The sequence below is a fragment of the Lissotriton helveticus genome, chromosome 9 (assembly GCF_964261635.1).
Source record: "Lissotriton helveticus chromosome 9, aLisHel1.1, whole genome shotgun sequence".
Taxonomy (NCBI): Eukaryota; Metazoa; Chordata; class Amphibia; order Caudata; family Salamandridae; genus Lissotriton; species Lissotriton helveticus.
In genome coordinates, this window is record NC_136070.1 from 730,894,015 (window position 1) to 730,914,473 (window position 20,459).

The following is a 20,459-nucleotide window of genomic DNA, read 5'->3' on the forward strand; positions in this document are numbered from 1 at the left end:
GGGAGTCATTATATGGCCATAACGACCCGTATCGTGACGGATGGGACCCGCGGCCGCAGGGCGAGAAGTTTATCACTCACAATCACCTGTAGCCACATCAGTGCGGAGTTATTGGTGAGACATGCCAAAGGTAGGGTTCACAAGCCATACGGAAACGCTTTTCTCTTAGCTAGGTAAAAATACAAGGAACATCTGTAGCCGTTGTTAGTTATTATGGGCCCAATGAGGACAACCCTGATGCACTTATCAAAATGGAATCATGCTTAATGCTATCTAATATTCCAGTAGTAATTGGAGGGGATTTTAATTTAGTGTTAAATAAAATCTTGGATAGAACTTCTAAAGTTAAGTATATAACACCACAAAAAAACTATGGCAGCAGTTAAAAATATCATTAGAGAGTTTAATTTAATTGATATTTGGAGACATAAGATGGGAGAGAAGAGGGATTTTACTTTCTTTAGGAAAAAGTACGGGCATCATTCCCGAATTGATTATTTTTTATTGGATTATGAGCTGGTATGGGGAGTTGAAATAATTAAGCATGTTCCTGCTATACTTTCGGATCATTCGGTTGTCTTCTTATCATTAAAAATCCCAACTATGAGGGGTGTACCTAGGTGGACCCTGAACAGGACAATCCTGTTGGATGAGGGGGTCATTCTTAAAATGAAAGAAGAGTCTGTGATATTCTTTGAAGCAAACAGGGGGTCAGCTAAACCCCAATCTATATGGGATTCTTTTAGGGCCTTTTTAAGACCTATAGGTACGGGGTTATGGTCGGTAAAAAGCGTAGTACAAGGCTCCAAGAAGAAAGGTTTTTGGAAACCATTAAGAATAAAGAGCAAGAGGTACAAAAGGCTTCCCTTGAGAGCCCTAATAATGTGGCCACTCTTACAAAACAACTAGAACTGTTGCAAGCAGAATATCAAGGAGCCCTGGATAAGACGTTAACAGAAAGATGGAAGGTCAGTAATTTGTGGCATTTCGCTTATGGTGAGAAAAGTGGTGCTTTGTTGGCATGGAAAGCAAAGACCGATAGGGTACGTAACCAAATAAAATGCCTTAAAGACCATATGACTGGAGACATATTGGATACTAACGCCAAAATTGGGTTGGAGGTCTCTAGACATATGTGTAAACTATATAAGGAAGATACTCCCCCTGGGTGGAATAATATTGAAGGTTTCTTTAAGGAGACCGATCTTCCAAACTTGAGTGAAGACGAGAAGGCGACTTTGTCAGCTGATATAACAGAAGAGGAGATTCGGCAGCAGTTTAGGAAAATGGCCAGAGGGAAAGCTGCAGGGCCAGATGGTCTCCCAACCGAGATGTATCTCTCCCTCTTAGATGAGGTGATTTTAGAGCTTAAGGAACTTTTTAATCTAATACTAAGAGATGGGGAAGATCCTCCTTTAACCCCTTCGATGCTTGTGACGGAACCGTTACGTCATCAGTCACGGCTGAGCTGGGCTGATGACGGAACGGTTCCGTCACGACCGCGCCCTGTTCTGGAATGTCCAGCACAGGGGTGGAATCGGCGCCGCACGCAAGGTGTTAAGGAGCCAAGGCAACAGTAATATTGATACTGAAACCTAATAAAGATCCCCTTTTGGTTCACTCATATAGGGCCATATCTCTGTTGAACACGGACTATAAGGTGTTTGTGGGGATTTTGGCCGCTAGAATTGCGAAGATCATTAAGGCCATAATACATAAACACCAGAAAGGTTTTATTCCTGGAAGGCAGCTTAATGAGTTAACCTTTCAAACATTGGGAGTAATAGGCCTAGCGGAAACATACAATCTTCCTGTAACGTTGGTGGCTGTTGATGCCGCGAAGGCTTTTGACCAGGTTCACTGGCCATATTTGTGGGAAGTCCTAAAGAGATTCAGATTTCCATCAAATTTAATAAAGGCCGTTCAACTTTTGTGCCATTCACCAAGAGAAAAGGTGTTGGTTAACGGGGAGCTAACCCATTGGGTCAATAACTTGCGTCGGACTAGGCAGGGATGCTCCCTGTCTGATGCAATTGTGAATCTAGTGACAACCTGCGTTCAGTTAACTTGATTTCGTTTATAAATACAGATGTAGCTTTTACTAGGAAAGCATCCAGGGTTCCTACTACCCCTTTCCCTTTGCCTTCCCTTGGCTTATTCATTTTCGCCTAAATTCGCGAAACGCAAAGTACTGTCTAGATTAATCAACAGTAAGAAAACCCCTGCATATAAAGCAGCATACGTATAGGTCACTAAACATACAGTAGTCACCACCCAACACAATGTGGACAAAAAATAAATTTCAAACCACTACCCACAGTTGGTGCCAAAGTCTTACTTCGTTTTGTTAGTCAAATGTTAATGCCGTGGCCCAGCCGGCCTCTTCTGGCCCCTGACGGCCCGCAAGTCCGCACGCGTCCCGCGGGACAGAAGTGACAATTTACTTTTACCACGCTGAGGGTGGAAAGGGAGGGCTGCGGCGATCACACGTTGCCCCCAATGGCTCCTGGGGCTTGTAGGCAGACTCGTTGCTCGCCCCTGCACCCGGCGCTGTGAACTCAAATCAATGCTGTTGGATTCACCCAAGGTGACCTCCCCATCAAACCTGAGTCAGAGATATGTGGTTAGACAAGTCTTACGACCCAGACACACACCTATCAACTACCCGGTCACAGGTGGGATCTCTCTCTTCAACTTAAAGAAATGCGAGCACCCAGGGAAAGCCCCGATTGATCCCACATATAGATAGTTGCACCACAAACAATGTTCCCCAAATAGCACAAAGCTAGAAACCACATGCATACAGAAAGACTCAATCAATGAGGACACGACATGCACACCACACGTAGCGATCACGCGCTCCTTATGCCGGACATCTGGACACATACACACTGGCCCACACTAGCTCTCCCCAAAATCGAGAGCCATCTGTGTCCTTATCAGATGCCTGCATTTGTGGATGTATAACTGAGATACTTTTTTGGAATGTAAAACATTGCTTTATTGTACCTCATGAACTGTATATAACAGCAACCAAAACTTTGTACACCAAGAGACTTTACCGACTGCAGTGTTTAATTAACTAACTTGTTCCCGTTTTGCCAAACACCACTTATCTTTTCATTTATTTAAGGTAAACTGATATCTGAGCAACAACATGTGTGAAAAAAAGCAATGTCATAGGTATAAATGATGTAGTGAAATTAGTTATGTGTATTATGGGAATTGTATGAGTGGTGTAATACCAGTTCACTAGCCTTAGCTGTGTGTTTGGTAGTTGTTATTCGTGAATAACTGCATGTGTGGTTTTAAGAGTGCTTACAGTGGTGCACAACCCCGTGAACATTTTATCCCGGTTCAGTGAAACATCAAGCTGTCCTTTGTTGAGCTGGCACTTGGATCACAAAATTTCAAAATAGGTTGGTGTCTAATGCAGTTTTCAATTAGCAGATATATATATTTTTTTGCAGTTTTATATAGCGGGAACTCGACCCGAAGGTATTGGAGAGCTTTACATGTGAACCAGTTATGTTACATAAAGACATATTCATTCATGGTTGGCATGGGGAGATTAAGTGATTTGGCCATAACAGGATGTTGAGCCCACACCGATACTGGTTTCTCGTTCCACAGCTCCGAAGTTGGCAGTTCTGGCCATTACGCCACATCATCTCCCTGCTGTTCTACACAAAACTGGTTGAAAGGGTTACACTTGTGAATATTCAATGCACCCCTTCGGACACCCTTTTGGATGGTGATTTGGTTTGCTATAGCTATGAGTGTCAATCAAACTGAACTGCCAGCTGAAAAACATACAGTGGTCTTAGGTGGATCGGACGCGGACAGGTGAAGATTTGTATGTGCAGCCTCCTGGCCGTTCTCCTTGGCATTCAAACAGTGTGTCTGTTCATCATACTGTCAGTCAGGGATGCAGTGAAATTCATTCAAAATAAAAGACACAACTTTGTCTTTCAGTCCTTTCAATTCTATTGGTGCTTTGGAAGAATGAGTAAGGTATAATACCAACTCATAAGATCCTGATTCATTTTTTTAAACTGATACAAAGATACCTTTCTTCCACCTTGCCCCTATTTCAATTCAAGTCAATGGGGAAAATAAATCCCCCTGAATACTGTGCTTAAATCTCCCTCACCACCCTTTGGGATTCCGAATTGCTGGGCAGCCTATGGAGAACAAAAGCCTTCAATAAATGGGACCTCTTCAGCATTATACAAATCAAGGACCTCTGGGGGGACGGGGGTGTTAAATCTTTCAACACATTACAAACTGAATACAAACTAGCTGCTACGGAATATTTCCGCTATGCCCAAATTCCCCACTCACTTAGAACCCGACTCCGGTGGGCATGGGCCCTCCTGAGGCCTCACCCTTAGAGGACAGACTCCTGGACTGCCACCTCCCTGGAAAAACTTATACCTAACTTATAAAAAGCTAATAAATAAAATGGCAGACCCCCTTCAGGTGTTGAGGGAGAAGTGGACGGGAGATGGGATTGAGATCGATGACGAAGACTTGCAGGAAGCGGTGTCATCTCCCAGAGTGGTCGCCATACCGGCACGCCTCAGATTGGTACAGCTAAAAATCCTCGACCGTGTCTACATCACCAGATCACGCTTGGTCCGTATGGAGGTCACTACTGAGGGGGACTGCAGGAGAGGGTGCGGCCAGCTAGGTACTTTTTTGCACATCATTTAGGAATGCACGTTGATCAGCACTTCTGGCGCAGGGTACACAACGTAATATTCACTGCGCTACATACCCGTCTTGCGTCGGAGGCAAGACGCTGCCCCCTCAATATATGGGAGCCCACAGACCTTAACACGCACCAGACACAGTGGGCCGCCCTGGGATTCATGATAGCGAAAAGAAACATAGCTCAACTGTGGGGAGCGGCTGCACCACCTACAACAGAGACATGGGAGAGAGACCTCGATTGGTGCATGTTTAGGGAGAAGACGACATATGTTGCAAGGGCTTGCCCAAAGAAATGGATACGTATCTGGAGCCCATGGAATAGTTATAGGGGCGATATCTGTACACCGCCTGAGTGCCCCGAGCCCTATATCCCCAATTCCCCGGGATGTTCCCCTATTATGCTGTGCTGTAATCCTTGTCATACCACATGTCGTTATTGCTTATCCCTCATACTGTGTCCTCTGTAATGTCTATATGAGCCGATGCTTGTTTCAATAAAAATAATTATTTTTAAAAAAATCTCCCTCTCTCCATCCGTTACATATAGATATGTTAGTCACTATGAGAAACTCACAAACATGAGCATTAACTTTAGATATAAAATTACAAGTAGTTCTTTGAAAATAACAGATTGATATAGTTTCAAAGAAAAATGTTGAGGGCAAAAGGACCTTCCATCGTAGTACGGTCTGGCCAAAGACAACATGATCATTTTCTGTCTAAATTTAGCATAACATATTTAATCTCAAACATGAATTGCACTCAGAGCCCTTGGGAAGTGTTTATGCCATATCAGATTTTTACCTACTGCAAAGTGTTGACTATAATTTTTTCAAGGTCATCAAAGGTCTTGTTGGACAAAAAGAAACAGCATCCACCCTCTGCAAACACATCCCCGGCTCACCTTGCTGCCTGAAATGCACTGTTTGTAGGATGATGTGCATATAGGAATGGGTGGGCGGTTGAGGATAGCTGACGGGCAGCAAAGAAAGCAACGTCAGACCCAGATGCAAGAGAGGGAGGCCGTGGTCTTTGAGTGGAGCCAGTATGGAATACCCACACTAGGGTACCGACCATTTCTTTTCTGTTTTTGTTTACTTTAACTATCAGCCATGGATCATTAAAACGGCCCTAGAACACATTGCAGTTTTTTAAACTATATATTTAGTGAGAAGGGGAAAGTACTGGCTTTAGGTGGTTTTCCTAATTTTTATATTGGCCGCGACATTAAAATACTGTTCATGCTGATAAAAGACCGGCCAGTTGACATCCTTAGATGTCACCAAAGTAAATGGAGAAAGGAAAACGCACAGCTAAAATAACAAGCATTTGCAATGCAATAGGTCTCGCATTTACAAGAGTTTGAGCTATTGGCATTGTGAATGACAACGCCTTTTATTTATGTGTTGTTTTTAAAACAGATAAATAAAAGGCATTGTCATTTACAATGCCAATAGCTTAAACGCTCGCAAATGCGAGACCTACTGCTATTTGAGAAAATAGTGCTTGGAGGCTGTAAATAAAGCCTACCGAGTAATAACACTCGTAACAGGGGGTGTCCCCATGGGAGATTACAAAATGAGACCAGACGGTACAAAGGAAGGACTAAGCCTATTGACCAATGAACAGCTACAGTTTACAGTGAACAATGACACAGCCAATAAAAAATATGGGCAGAGTGGGCAGAGCTTCAAGTCCCTACCTGAATACAGCATGCCTCGCAGGGCAGCGCATGCGCCGCCCAGGCTCAACCTAAAAAGCTTGATAAAGTCCACCAAGGAGGCAGAGGACAGCAACCCATGCCCTCGAGAAATAGAGAATGGACTAATGGTGCATCCAGGAGTGACAGGATCACCACATGGCAAGCACTGGCTATAGGTGGCCATCATAAATACCCTATAGAGTCCAGTCAGGACCAACAGAGAAGCAGCCAGCAGCCAGCAGCATGCACGGGATACAGGAAGCCTTCCTAAACTATCTGTTCAGGAGTGACGAGGAGGAGAAATGTAGCCACTGTTGATGTTCTTGAGTGTCCTTCACAAAAAGGAGCTACAGAGGGAAATAGCACAGGTTGCCCTCAACTCACAACTTTGTCATCACTAAAAACCTGCTTTATATCTCAGGATTAAAATCATGGGCATTCCCCACACCTCTAATTGGTGATAATACTTCAGGTACTAGCTAGACAATGCTGTACACTTGGGGGGCTCCTATCCTTATCCAAAAAAGTGGGTGAAAGGTGAGCAGGCACCTCACCGAAACACCCTCCAGGGAGTTGCTGTCGTGCTTCTTCATTTCTATAAAGGCTTCCTGTGTAGAAATGATGAAGCATGACAGTAGGTCTTGTTTTTAATGTGAGCAAACACACAGCAGCGAATACGATTGGAAATAGTGCCAGTGGTTGTGGCTCCCGTTTTTATAGTGCAGGAGCTAGAAAAATTATTTTCCATTGCTCTTACATGAGGGAGTCGGGTTTTTCATGATTTTTGTTTCGATTAAGTTGTGCACAATTTTTCACATATAGTATATAATTGACATGGTGTGGAGGCTGCCGATGATGATAAGTGGAGCAAACTGATGAGAACCTATCAGCAGCTCCCTGGAGGGTGTTTCCGTGAGGTGCCTCCTCACCTTTCACACATTTTTTTGATGGTGGAGGAGAGAAATTGCGTGAAGTGAGAAATACACACAGGATATTGTTTGTGGGAGATAGTCACACAAAGATTTTTTAATAAAGTCAGGAGCACCCCAAGTGTACAGCATTGTCTAGCTAGTACCTGAAGTATTATCACCAATAAGAGGTGTGGGGAATGCCCATGATGATTTTTATCCTGGGATGTAGAGCAGATTGATAGTGATGAAGATGTTCTTGAGTGTGTCAATTTGTGATGAAGGGTCATCCACAGGCATGTACTGGGTATAGGTAGCCAAGAGTGGCACGGTTATGATCGGCCATCCAGGCACACACACACAGAATGTGTATTTGAAATTGACTCATTGTTTGATAAGAGTTCCAAACAGAAGCCTGTTAAACACCTACCGCATGTCGTGACTATCTCTCCTACTAAAAAGGTACATCAAGATCAATCGATATCTAAAAACCTTTAGCATGTCTGTACATACCCGTTACCCTGAAATACCACCTTTCGACAATCTGTCAACTTACACAAACATTAATTTGAACAGCTTAGAAAATATTGTTATATTAGGTAGCATTTATACAGCATGTTGTCTGTGGTATTGTTACGTTTTTCAGAAAATACTAGTTTGCTGACTTTAAGCCACTTCAGAGCTCAAAGTCATTGTAAGGATGAAGAAATGCAAAAGAAAATGGCTGCCGACTGCCACGGGCATTAGAGTGTGCACTGCGCAGTAGAGTGTGTCCAGTCAACACAGAAGTACTCTTGAGATACAGCGGTGGTGGCCCTTGAGGAGACTGGGTCCACCTAAGGCCAGAGCTGAGCTCTACTTGAGTAATTTGCGTAAGACAGTTCTAACTCTCTCTACTACAGTTCCAGCTTTTGAAAAGAAGGGCCTCAGAGTGGCCTCTATGCAGCATAGGTAAAATATCAAATTACGGAGTGGTATTCTGCCCATTGCCCTCTGCTTGACTAACAGACCTACAAGTGCTAGGGGTAGTGGTAGGAGATAAGAGTGAGAACGAGTGAGTGAATGTGTTGTTGGGTGAGGTGACAACTTTACTCAAGCTCCCGGGCTATCAGCATTGCTCTATATTTCTTAGTTTCCAATCCCTGTAACCTTCATCATTTTCATATCGCCAGGATTTCGACGTCCCAAAAAGAATCCATCAAGTGATAAAGACATACATATTTACACTGTATTTACATGTTTAACCACATAACATTTTTTTCCCTTTACTTTTCAACCCAGGGCCTTTGCTCACCCATCTCACCCCTCCCCCTCCCAGACACACAGGATGGATCCTGTGGTCTTTGGCAACTTCTAATTTGCATGTGAGAACAGAAGTAAAGGGATGTGAATACGTGAAGGTACAATTGTTAGCACTTATCCCACAGTCCACATAGTTCAATAAACATGCCATGATCAAAGGGCAGAAAGAGTAGGAGATAACCTACACACATACTCTGAAGCAACCCACACAGCACTCATTAGAACAGGTAGAAGATACCAATGAAAAGAATGACTTCTGAAGACGATGAGTGCGGATGTACAAAACCAAGTAATGATTTTCTTCGAAATGTATTGAAAAGTATGCAAATGTATGCTTTTAATGCAAAAACCGGTTTGCTAGTATCTCTTACGACTTTTTTCCATGAGGGCATAACTTGAATAAAAAAAATAAGTCTCACAAGATACTGCCAGGAAACTGGGCTGACTGGAAAATATTTCTTTGTGAGACACTTTCGGCGCAAAAAAAGTCTCCTGTGGGTGAAGATTACACACAACTGCGTAATGCAATATTTCGAGAGAGTCCATACTTCTGGAAGTTTGCATGAGAGTGAACGCACGGATGCCTCTGTATGGATGTTTATTTTTTATGTATGAGTGAGGTTGACATGTAGTATTTGGAACGCTAACCTGTTTTGTTTAATATGGGTGTTGCTATGTCAGTGGCAGCTCCAGGCATGTCGCAAAGCCTCAGTATAAATTGGATATAGGGCAGATGAGGTGTGCCTGCATGAATACGGACTTCATCTTGGCATACCGGACTGCTGGTCTATTCTTTCATTAGACAGATGCTACTTATTCAGTCTAATGTGCAGCTACTTGTTACTTTATGCATAATCTTGTCCTAGGTGAACATGAGCCGCATTATGAGTCTACAGCATACAGTAGGTCTGCCTCTGTCAAATTGAATACTGTTCAACGATGGGCGTTTTCCTAGTTTCAATGGCATACAAGCCCACAAGTGGACTTAGGCATATGGCTCATCCACTGCAACACTGTGTTGCATCTCGAGGAAGCGGACTCTTCCCTACATATCCTTTAGGTTACCATCTTCCCAGGGCTCTTCTACAGAGGAGTGAGGCAAGGCGGATGTAAGCGTACAAACCGCCTCCAGAGACTCATCAAGTGGCTAGTGAACATCCTAGTGCTGCTGGTACAGCCAGGAGTCTGTCTCCGATATATGGTGGCCCACATGTGGATAACCCCAACTGTAAACATTCTGAAATGACTGCCTTTCGGGTGAAGTTGACTGCCAATCTTAACAAGCATTTAACTCTGGTGTTCCATAACTTGAATCAGGATTTAGTGCGTACTTTTAAAGCGCTTATGAGAAACAATGGGCGCTTCAAAACGTGATGGCAGGAAGATGTTTCCAGACGTGAACTGCAAATATTTTTTCTTTTGGTAAAACTTCAGAATGTTGTGTCCGACACTCAACTCAGTGAGGAGTGAATGCATTAGGTGGCGGGAGGGAGTGCTTTCAGTGGATGAGGAGCTCACAGACCCAGTCAGTGTAGGGTCAGGGTGGAGCTAGCACTCAACCATGCGCGGCTGGTAGCAGGCTTTATTCTCGGGCATGGGGTGGGTAAGCAGGAAATAGAGCAATGGACGGAGGAAGGAAAGAGGGTCACCATAGTGCTGCCAGCAGCAGTCTCTGCTCTGCCGAGATAACAAGATGGAAAGAACACAGCACCACCAATATCACTCAGCATTTTAAATTTAGCTGTAATCACAGTGGAGATTTGACTGTATGTTCTTTTGCATGCGCATCAGAAGTGGTCAAAGTCCATTGCTGAAAATGTAACATGAAAGTGCTTGTTCTGCTGCAGCAAGCAGAAGACATTTTCAGCAGCCTTCCCCGTCTTCGCCCTGCCCGCTAGGGATTTTGAGGCAGCAACTCTAAAGCCTGGGTCGTGGGGAGAGACCTTCAGTGTTAAAGGTGGAAGAGGCTGTGGGCATTGTACCGAAAAAAATAAAAGGCGTGCAGCTGCCATGCTGTGTGATGATGCGCGGTGGACGGCACTAAGGATAAATACAAAGTAAAAAACACACAAGCCAAAACAAAAGTAGCACGCTGAAACAAATTAAATGCCCAGAAGGGACCTGATCCATGTAGCAGGGACGACGTGAATTAGTGAAGATGCGCATACCATTGTCCCGGAAGCTGTACGCATAAAATAGTACTGTTGACAGATACACATCCAAGCGTGTGAACCCGCGAGTGCAAAATCCAGTCTGTAGGGGCGAGCTAAAAAAGAGACAGGGCAGTCACCAAAATGCCTCGCTTTCAATAGAAAGCAAAGATTTTGCATAAACTGTGACGCTTTCGAATGGAAAGCATAGGCGGAGCTTCTAGCCCACTTCCTAAGTCGACTTGACAACAATAGATCTCACCAGAGCGTGCAGCGCATGCACTTCAATGCTGGGCGAGACCTAAAAGCGAAATGACAACACAACATATAGGTAAATAATTTCCAGTGTTAAAGATATATACAAAAATAATACAATAATTTTTACTGTAGTACATTTACAGGTAAGGTTCCTTCAAAATGTTGATTAATTAAGTACAACACAACCACAACATACATAGGAATCATAAATAACAGACTCCAGCAGTACTAAACCCACAAGTTAGGTTCCCTAGACTCATGAGAGAACTAGTGAGGCTAGGGAGGCCATCTTGGATTTGGCAGTTTCCTATTACACCTAATGGGAATGAAACAGGTAAAGTGCTGTCACTTCAACAGCTTGACAAGTCAAACACCGATGGGCTGCCCAATGGCCTGATCCAAATGGTGAATGACCTTGGCATCAGAGCCAATTGCTGAAGGAGACTGACCAGTTGCTCCATTCTATATTTGATGAATTGCAGCTGAAACAACACACCTGTTGTGCTTCAAATGACCAATGAGCTGTCTCAAACCCCCATACGTGTAGCTACACAGGAATTATTATGAAATTGTTTTAAAACCAATGTTGCTGAAACGGGTAAAGCTGGCTCTAGGCCACACTAAAAGAAAGTGATTCTATTCGCATCCTCTGCCCCTCGGTCTACCCCTGTTGCAGAATTTTAATCCAGTAAATAGTGCTTTTCGAGGTGACTCACAGGGATTTCTGTACTCTCTAGGACACTGTGCATACTCTCAGCCTCAAAGGCAGCAGTTCCGGCACAATCTTTAGAGTGCGGGCCCTGCCATTAATATTATATCATTCAACTCATACTCAACCCATGCCCATTCAACAGGGCGGTGGTAAAATTGTGGAATGAGGCTAGTGGAGCAGTTTGGAGCCCCGGTGTAGTAGCACACTGTCATTTACAGACAGCACATTTTCTGCTGAAATGACCAAAAATGTTGCATAGACATGCAGTTTTACTGGTAAGACTATATAGCTCTTAAACGGTAATGTGCGGAAATCCCGTTTCAGTGAATATTTATCATTTGCACATCCTCAAGTAAAGTGTCTATATTTGGTTTGATCCTATTAAAATCATTAATTCCATCTTACTTCGGAATTACACAACAGTGCTTCATTTGTGCTTTCCAAATTGCTGATATAGATTCCCAATGTTTAAATGTTGTTGGGTGTTACGAAAAAAATGACATGCTACAGCCTTTCCTTTTGTTTCCTGAGCCCCAGCAGCACTGTCACTTAGATCACTTTTACAAAACACTCTCACTTTGTGGAGACATAAAAGTCCACACCTGATTACGGACACGCAGCAATTTGTCGGAAGGTATAGCCTGGGATGGGGACCTTTGACTTTGAGCGCACAGCAAATGTGACAAACTAAACAACATGCATTTGCAATGCAATAGGTCTTGCATTCACACAAGTTTTAGCTATTGGCATTGTAAAGGAAAATGCTTTTTTATTTATGTTTAGGGTTTTAAAACATAAATAAGAGGCATTGTCATTCATAATACTAATTAATAGCTTAAACTCCCGAAAATGCGAGACCTATTGCACTGTAATAAAGGGCCTTCTCGGCCACTTGTTAGATAATCAGAGGAAGGGACCGATCTGCGACATCTTCAAAGTAGTGATAAATAGTGCCGTAAAGAAGATGTATAAATGTTGTAAATTACACAGACACAAAGTGTGAAGTGAGAGTTACATATGATCGAGCTATAAACACTAACAAATGGCTCCAACACCTTTCGTTCTTTGATTACACTGTCGCGGCTCAGGAGGAAGAGCATGGGGGCTATTTCCTGCCCTCTCCGTGATTTAAGTGTGCAGTGTGCATTGCGTAATGTCATTGCTATTTTTGGCTTAATGAAAAACACCCCAGCTGGAGTAGGGCCTTGGCTTCACTTCCTGGTGCAGGGCAGGCTGTGCTTTATGACAGGCATGGTCTTGGCTGCAGCTCTGGCCTCGTAGAGTGCCACTGCTATTACTAGTGAGCAAGAGGTGAGGAGGTGGAGGTATCAGTATTGGTGATGGTGGTATTGGTATTGGTGGTGGCGGTGGTGCTATTGGTGGTGGTAGTATTGGTGGTGCTGGTATTGGTGGTGGCATTGATGGTATTGGTGGTGGTGGTACTGGTATTGGTGATGGTAATAATGGTGGTGGTACTGGTATTGGCGGTGGTGGTGGTGGTATTGGTATTAGTGGTGGTGGTATTGGTATTAGTGGAATTGGTGGTGGTGGTAATGCTGGTGGTATTGGTGGTGATGGTACTGGTATAGGTGGTAGTATTGGTATTAGTGGTGGTGGTATGGTGGTGGTGATATTGGTGGTATTGGCGGTAGTGGTAGTATTGGTGGTGATGTGGGTGGTGGTATTGGTGGTAGTGGTATTGGTGGTGGTATTGGTGGTGGTGGTACAGGTTTTGATGGTGGCATTGGTGGTATTATTAGAGGTGGTATTGGTGGTGGTAGTATTAGTGGTATTGGTGTTGGTGTTAATGGTGGTGGTATTGGTGGTAATGGTGGTGGTATTGGTGGTGGAGGTAGTATTGTTGGGAGTATTGGTGGTGGTGGTATTGGTGGTGGTGCTATTGGTGGTGGGAGTATTGGTGATGGTGCTATTGGTGGTGGTGGTGGTGGTATTGGGATTGTAATTGGTATGATGGTGGTATTGGATTTGGTGGTGGTGGTGGTGGTAGTATTGTTGTTGGGAGTATTGGTGGTGGTGGTATTGGTGGTGGTGCTATTGGTGGTGGGAGTATTGGTGATGGTGCTATTGGTGGTGGTGGTGGTATTGACATTGTAATTGGTATGATGGTGGCATTGGATTAGGTGGTGGTGGTATTGGTAGTGGTGGTGGTATTGGGATTGTAATTGGTATGATGGTGGTATTGGACTTGGTGGTGGTGGTATTGGTGCTGGTGGTCATGATGGTATTGGTTTGGTGGTATTTGTGATGTATTGGTGGAATTGGTGGTGGTGGTGGTGTTGGTGGTATTGGTAGTATCAGTGTTGGTCTTATTGGTGGTGGTGGTCTTGGTGGTGCTGGTATTGCTGGTGGTGGTATTGGTAGTATTGGTATTGGTGGTGGTATTGGTGGTGGTATAGGTGGTGTTGGTGGTATTGGTGGTGTCGGTGGTGGTGGTATTGATATTAGGGGTGGTGGTATTGGTGGTGGTGGTATTGGTATTGCTGGTGGTATTGATGGTGGTGGTATTGGTGGTGGTGGTGGTATTGGTGGTGGTGGTATTGGTGATGGTATTGGTGGTGTTGGTGGTATTGGTGGTGGTATTGATATTAGTGGTGGTGGTATTGGTATTGCTTGTGGTATTGGTGGTGGTGCTATTGGTAGTTGTAGTGGTATTGGTGGTGGTAATGGTGGTGGTATTGATGGTAGTGGTTTTGGTATTGATGGTGGTAGTAATGGTGGTGGTGGTATTGGTGGTGGTGGTGGTATTGGTCCTGGTAGTGCTGGTATTGGTGGTGGTGATATTGGTGATGGTGGTGGGATTGGTAGTGGTGGTGGTGGTATTTGTGGTGGTATTGGTATTAGTGGAGGTGGTGGTGGTATTGGTGGTGCTATTGGTGTTTGTGGTAATGGAGGTGATATTGGTATTGGCGGTGATGGTATTGGTGGTGGTGGTATTGGTGGTTGTATTGGTGGTGGTAATGGTGGTGGTATTGATGGTAGTGGTATTGATGGTGGTGGTATTGGTGGTGGTGGTATTGGTATTGGTAGTGGTGGTATTGGTGGTGGTGGTATTGGTAGTGGTGGTGGTGGTATTGGTATTAGTGGAGGTGGTTGTAGCATTGGTGGTGGTGGTATTGGTGGTATTAGTGGTGGTGGTATTGGTGGTGGTATTGATGTTGGGTGTGTTGGTGGTGGTATTGGTATTGGTGGTGGTGGTATTGGTGGTGGTGGTGTTGGTGATGGTGATGTTGGTATTGGTGGTGGTATTGGTGTTGGTGATATTGGTATTGGTGGTTGTATTGGTATTGGTGGTGGTACTTGAGGTGGTATTGGTGGTGGTAGTATTGGCTGTGCTATTCGTGGTGGTGGTATTGGTGGTGGTATTGGGGTGGTGGTATAGGTTTCAGTGGAATTGGTGGTGGTATTGGTGGTGCTGGTATTGGTGGTATTAATAGTGGTGGTATTGGTGGTGGTTTTGGTGGTGGTGTTATTGGTGTTGGTGGTGGTATTGGTGGTGGTGGTGGTGGTGGTATTGGTGGTGGTGGTACTGGTAGTGGTTTTGTTGGTGATGGTGGTATTGGTATCGGTAGTGGTATTGGTGGTGGTGATATTGGTATTGGTGGTTGTATTGATATTGGTGGTGGTGGTAGTATTGGTATTGGTGGTGGTGGTATTGGTGCTGGTGGTATTGGTGCTGGTGGTAATGGTAGTGGTGTTGGTGGTCTTGGTGGTGGTGGTATCGGTGGTATTGGTGGAGGTGGTGGTGGTATTGGCAGTGGTGTTGTTATTGGTGGTGGTATTGGTGGTGGTGGTGTTATTGGTAGGTGTGGTGGTGGTGGTATTAGTGGTGGTGAAATTGGTGGTGGTGGTATTGGTGGTGGTGGTTTTGGTATTGGTGGTATTGGTGATGGTGTTGATTGTAGTGGTGGTGGTATTGATGGTGATATTGGTGGCGGTGGCATTGGTGGTATTGGTGGTGATGGTGGTGGTGTCATGTTAAAAGCACTTATTAAGCACACGTACACCGGCGGTTTCATTGCTCTCAGATGAGGATCAAGGCAGTGAACGGGGAGAGCGCTTAATCAGTATATGCTTGAATGAACAACAAGGTCTTCAGCTGTTTTCTGAACTGGGCTAAAGAAGTCAGAGACCTTATCTCAGCTGGGAGAGAATTCCAAAATTGTGGTGCTACGACTGAGAACCTTAGTCCGCCATACTTCTTCCGTTTGGCTGATGGAGCTTCCATTAAATTCAAGTGGGAGAATCTAAGGTCTCGAGAGGGAATGTAGCGGTGGTATTGGTAGTATTGGTATTGGTCTTATTGTTGGTGGTGGTGTTGGTAGTATTGGTATTGGTAGTGTTAGTGATGGTGGGATTGGTGGTGGTGGTATTGGTGGTGGTGGTAATGGTACTGGTGGTGGTATTGGTGGTGGTGGTACTGGTGGTGGTATTGATGGTGGTGGTGGGATTGGTGATGGTGGGGGTGGTATTGGTGATGGTGGTATTGGTGATGATATTGGAGGTGGTGGTATTGGTGGTATTGGTATTGGTGGTGGTGATTTTGATATTGGTGGTTGTATTGGTATTGGTGGTGGTGGTATTAGTGGTGGTGGTATTGGTGGTGGTGTTGGTGGTAGTGGTTTTGGTTGTGGTGGTATTGGTGGTGGTGGTAATGGTACTGGTGGTGGTATTTGTGGTGGTGGTACTGGTGGTGGTATTGATGGTGGGGGTGGGATTGGTGATGGTGGGGGTGGTATTGGTGGTGGTATTGGTGATGATATTGGAGGTGGTGGTATTGGTGGTATTGGTATTGGTGGTGGTGATTTTGGTATTGTTGGTTGTATTGGTATTGGTGGTGGTGGTATTGGTGGTGGTGTTGGTGGTAGTGGTTTTGGTTGTGGTGGTATTGGTGATGGTGCTATTTTTATTGGTGGTGGTACTGGTATTTGTGGTATTGGTGGTGGTGTTGGTTCTGGTGGTATTGGTGGTGGAGGTGTTATTGGTGGTGGGGGTATTGGTGGTGGGGTGGTATTGGTGATGGTGGAGGTGGCATTGATGGTGGTGGTATTGGTGTTCGAGGTGGTGGTATTGGTAGTGGTGGTGGTATTGGTAGTGGTGTTGTTGGTGGTGGTGAAATTGGTATTGGTGGTTGTATTGGTGGTGGTATTGGTGGTGGTGGTGGTATTGGTGGTGGTGGTATCGGTGGTGGTGGTATTGGCGGTGGTGGTAGTATTGGTGCTAGTAGTTTGGTGGTGGTGGTATTGGTGGTGGTAGTGGTGTCATTGGTGGTGGTGGTGGTATTGGTGGTGTTGACTCTATGGTGGTGGTATTGGTGGTGGTGGTATTGGTGGTGGCGGTGCTATTGGTGTTAGTATTGGTGGTGGTTTTATTGGTGTGGTGGTGGCATTGGTGGTGGTGGTGGTGGTGGTATTGATGTTGGTGGTGGTGGTATTAGTGGTGGCAGTAGTGGTGGTGGTGGTATTGGTGGTAGTATTGGTGGTATTGGTATTGGTGATTGTATTCGCGGTTGTGGTGGTATTGGTGGTGGTATTGGTGTTGGTGGTATTGGTGGTGGTGGTGTATTTGATGGTGGTAGATGTATTGGTGGTGGTGGAGGTGCTATTAGTGGTGGTGCTGATGTTGGTGGTGGTGGCATTGGTGGTATTGGTGGTGGTGGTATTAGTGGTTGTGGTATTGGTGGTAGTATTGGTGATTAGATTGGTATTGGTATTGGTTGTGGTGGTATTGGTGGTGGTGGTATTGGTGATGGTATTGGTGGCGGTGGTATTGGCGATGGGATTTTTATTGGTTGTGGTGGTATTGGTGGTGGTGGTGGTAGTGATGGTATAGGGGGTGGTATTAGTGGTGGTGATGGTATTGGTGGTGGTGATATTGATGGTGGTATTGGTGGTATTAGTGGTGATATTGGTGGTATTGGTGGTGGTGGTATTGGTGGTATTGGTGGTATTCGTATTGGTGGTGGTATTGGTGGTAGTGGTATTGCTACTGGCTGTGGTATTGGTGTTGGTATTGGTGGTGGTGGTATTTGTATTGGTGATGGTGGTATTGGTGGCGGTGGTGGTATTGGTATTGGTGGTGGTGGTATTGGAACTGGCTGTGGTATTGGTTTTGGTGGTAGTATTGGTGGTGGTGGTATTGGTGGTGATATTGGTGGTGGTGGTGGTATTGGTGGTGGTGGTATTTGTGGTGGTATTGATGGCGATTGTATTGATGGTGGTGGTATTGGTAGTAGTCGAGGTGGTGTTATTGGTGGTGGTGGCATTGGTGGTGGTGGCATTGGTATTGGTGGTGGTGGTATTGGTGGTGGTGTTGTTAATATAACAGGCTTTTTAAAACAACCAGTCAGGTGGCTTTGCTACAGATGACATGTAACACAGATTTGCTGTTGTCAGCTTCAGGCCCATTAGCACAGGATTTTGGGCAACCTGGAATTCACATGACTTAATTCGCTAATCATTTCTAAATCCATTTTACTGGGAGTGGTTTAAATAGACAGGAGATAATGCCTTTTTAAAGTGAAGGTAAACAGGCACCCCTGTTACGGGGCGGCTGTGCAGCTGAAACAGCGCATGTCCGCCCTGCAGTAAGAGAAACTCAATAAAGTAAATAGTGCTTTGTATTGTATTGTATTGCGACTTATATAGCGCACGTATCACCCGAAGGCATCAAGGCGCTTGCCTTGGGAACCCGTCCTGGCTTTTCCCTGTGAGATAACCCCTACTGGGTATCCCCAGGGTGAAAGCCAGGCATCCCGCAGCAGGTGGGCCGCCGTAGTGGAGATTAAGCAACTATTGTCCAGAGTTGCAGCGTGGGACCCCATGATTAGAATAGGCACCGAGGCGAGAATTATCGAGTCTGTGGACATTTTGGGCTCAGGACCCTGCCGCGTCGGGAATTGAACCCTGGTCCCGGGCCAGACCTCTGCATCAGGGTCTGCCGCTCTAATCAGTGAGCCACACTCCTCCACTACAGACTAAATAACAGGTCCCATGTAACAACCAAAGGGAAAGGGCCAGTAGCGGTGGGAGTTTACAAAAGAAGACAAGGCCGGACTAAGGAGGGACTAACATGCCTATTGAAGAATCCGAAGGCAGCCTTTATGAAAGACAATGACCCAAGCCAATGAAAAATATGGGTGGGCTTCTCTACCATACTTTACTACAGCAGTCTCGCTGAGTGAGCAGCGCATGCGCGCTGCGTTAGGCTCGACCTAATAAGGGGCTTATTTACAAGCCCCTTGCGCCACTGGGTGCGTCACTTTTTCCCATCTTAAAAGTGATGCAGCGACGGGGCAAGGGGCTTGTAAATAAGCCCCAAAATGTGAAGCCATCTTTATTGCTCATTCAGCTTCTGAACTCCAGCATGATTATTTCTGGAGTGTGTTGGGGAATTGCTTAATTTGTAAATAAACAAGTGCTAGGGCTCATGTCAGGAGGTTTACTGCAGCTTGCACCACACTCAGCCTTTGCCAACACTACCAATTACAGTAACATCACAACGACTAACCATTGCACTCCTCCAACGTTGCCAATTCGGGCTACTGCAGGCCCCCAAAGCTATAACAAAGGCCTGGGCAGCAGATAACAGTCATTTTTCATGTATTTTGAATTTATAATTGACTGTTGTTGTGGTCCTCTTTAATTTCACCAGACAGCACCATCTCACAAGCACCAGTGTTGACGATTAATTGCACCTGAAACCACCGGCTCAAATTAAGCTCTGGTGTAGGGGAGGGGGAGTTCTCCAGCACCACTAACACCCCTACTTCCAGCGCCTATGCTTAAAGGATGAGCCAGGGACAATGCCTTCCTTGCCAGACGACACCAGACCTCAAGCAGCCTGACGTGTTGCTGTTTGTAGGTGGGGAACATGAAAATGTAGATATACACCTGGTCGACTGCTCCTACTGTGCACATTACAACCTTGGGTTCAAGTTAATAATTGAGAGCACTGCTACGGACTTGGTTAAGAATTAGATTTGCTAATTTCATGGACTTTTCTCTGCTTTCAAACTGTTCACAGGCAGCACTTCCGCCAATATGCCGGCTGCAGAGTTTGTGGCAGGATGGATTTCTGGTAAGAAATTATCTTTTATTAAAGTATTTCTGTTTTAATTCATCTTCAAACAGTGCTTTAAAAGCTACGTATTGCAGTGCGTTCAGAGTGCTGAAAACGATGTTAAGATTTAGGGAATCATTTTCCGCCTCCGTGCTCGTCTAGGTTCCCCATAATTAGTACGAATTGTGGTTTGCAACCTAGGTAGGAGGGCAGCCTCACCGCCCATGTCGAGTGCCGTAGAGGTGGAGGGTTGCAGCTAGAAAAAAACATTTTCTTTTCTAAGACGTTCAGCTTCTCAGCTTCTCCTGTTGCTGGGGAGTATAAAAGGAGAGAGAGATCACTGATTATTTATAATACCCTAGGACACAGACCCCATGGTTGGGACTCTCACTGTGCTGGGCAATGCCTTTTGAGCATTCCCCATTGTTTAAAGGAGAGACAAGGTTTGCCCATTAGCACTAGGATATGAGCGAGCGTTTGTGCATGTGAAAGGCAAACTCTGCAGTCTCCTAACCTACTTGGAAACGTTTAAGGGTGGAAAGATGCACACCATTGTAATCCATGATTGCCATACTTATGTACTCAGGGGCAGATTTATGATGGTAATGCGCCACGTTTACGTCACGCAACTG

General features: G+C 45.0%; 1 protein-coding gene across 1 annotated transcript in view; it reads left to right on the plus strand.

The window, feature by feature from the left end:
* Positions 1–776: 776 nt before the first annotated feature.
* The window catches only part of LOC144783267 (solute carrier family 25 member 45-like), a 160,742-nt gene continuing 141,059 nt past the window's right edge, over positions 777–20,459 (plus strand). Inside the window, exon 1 of the mRNA XM_078662333.1 lies at positions 777–1,355. Within this exon, the coding sequence (XP_078518459.1) occupies positions 777–1,355 (579 nt within the window). The remainder of the gene's footprint in view (positions 1,356–20,459) is intronic.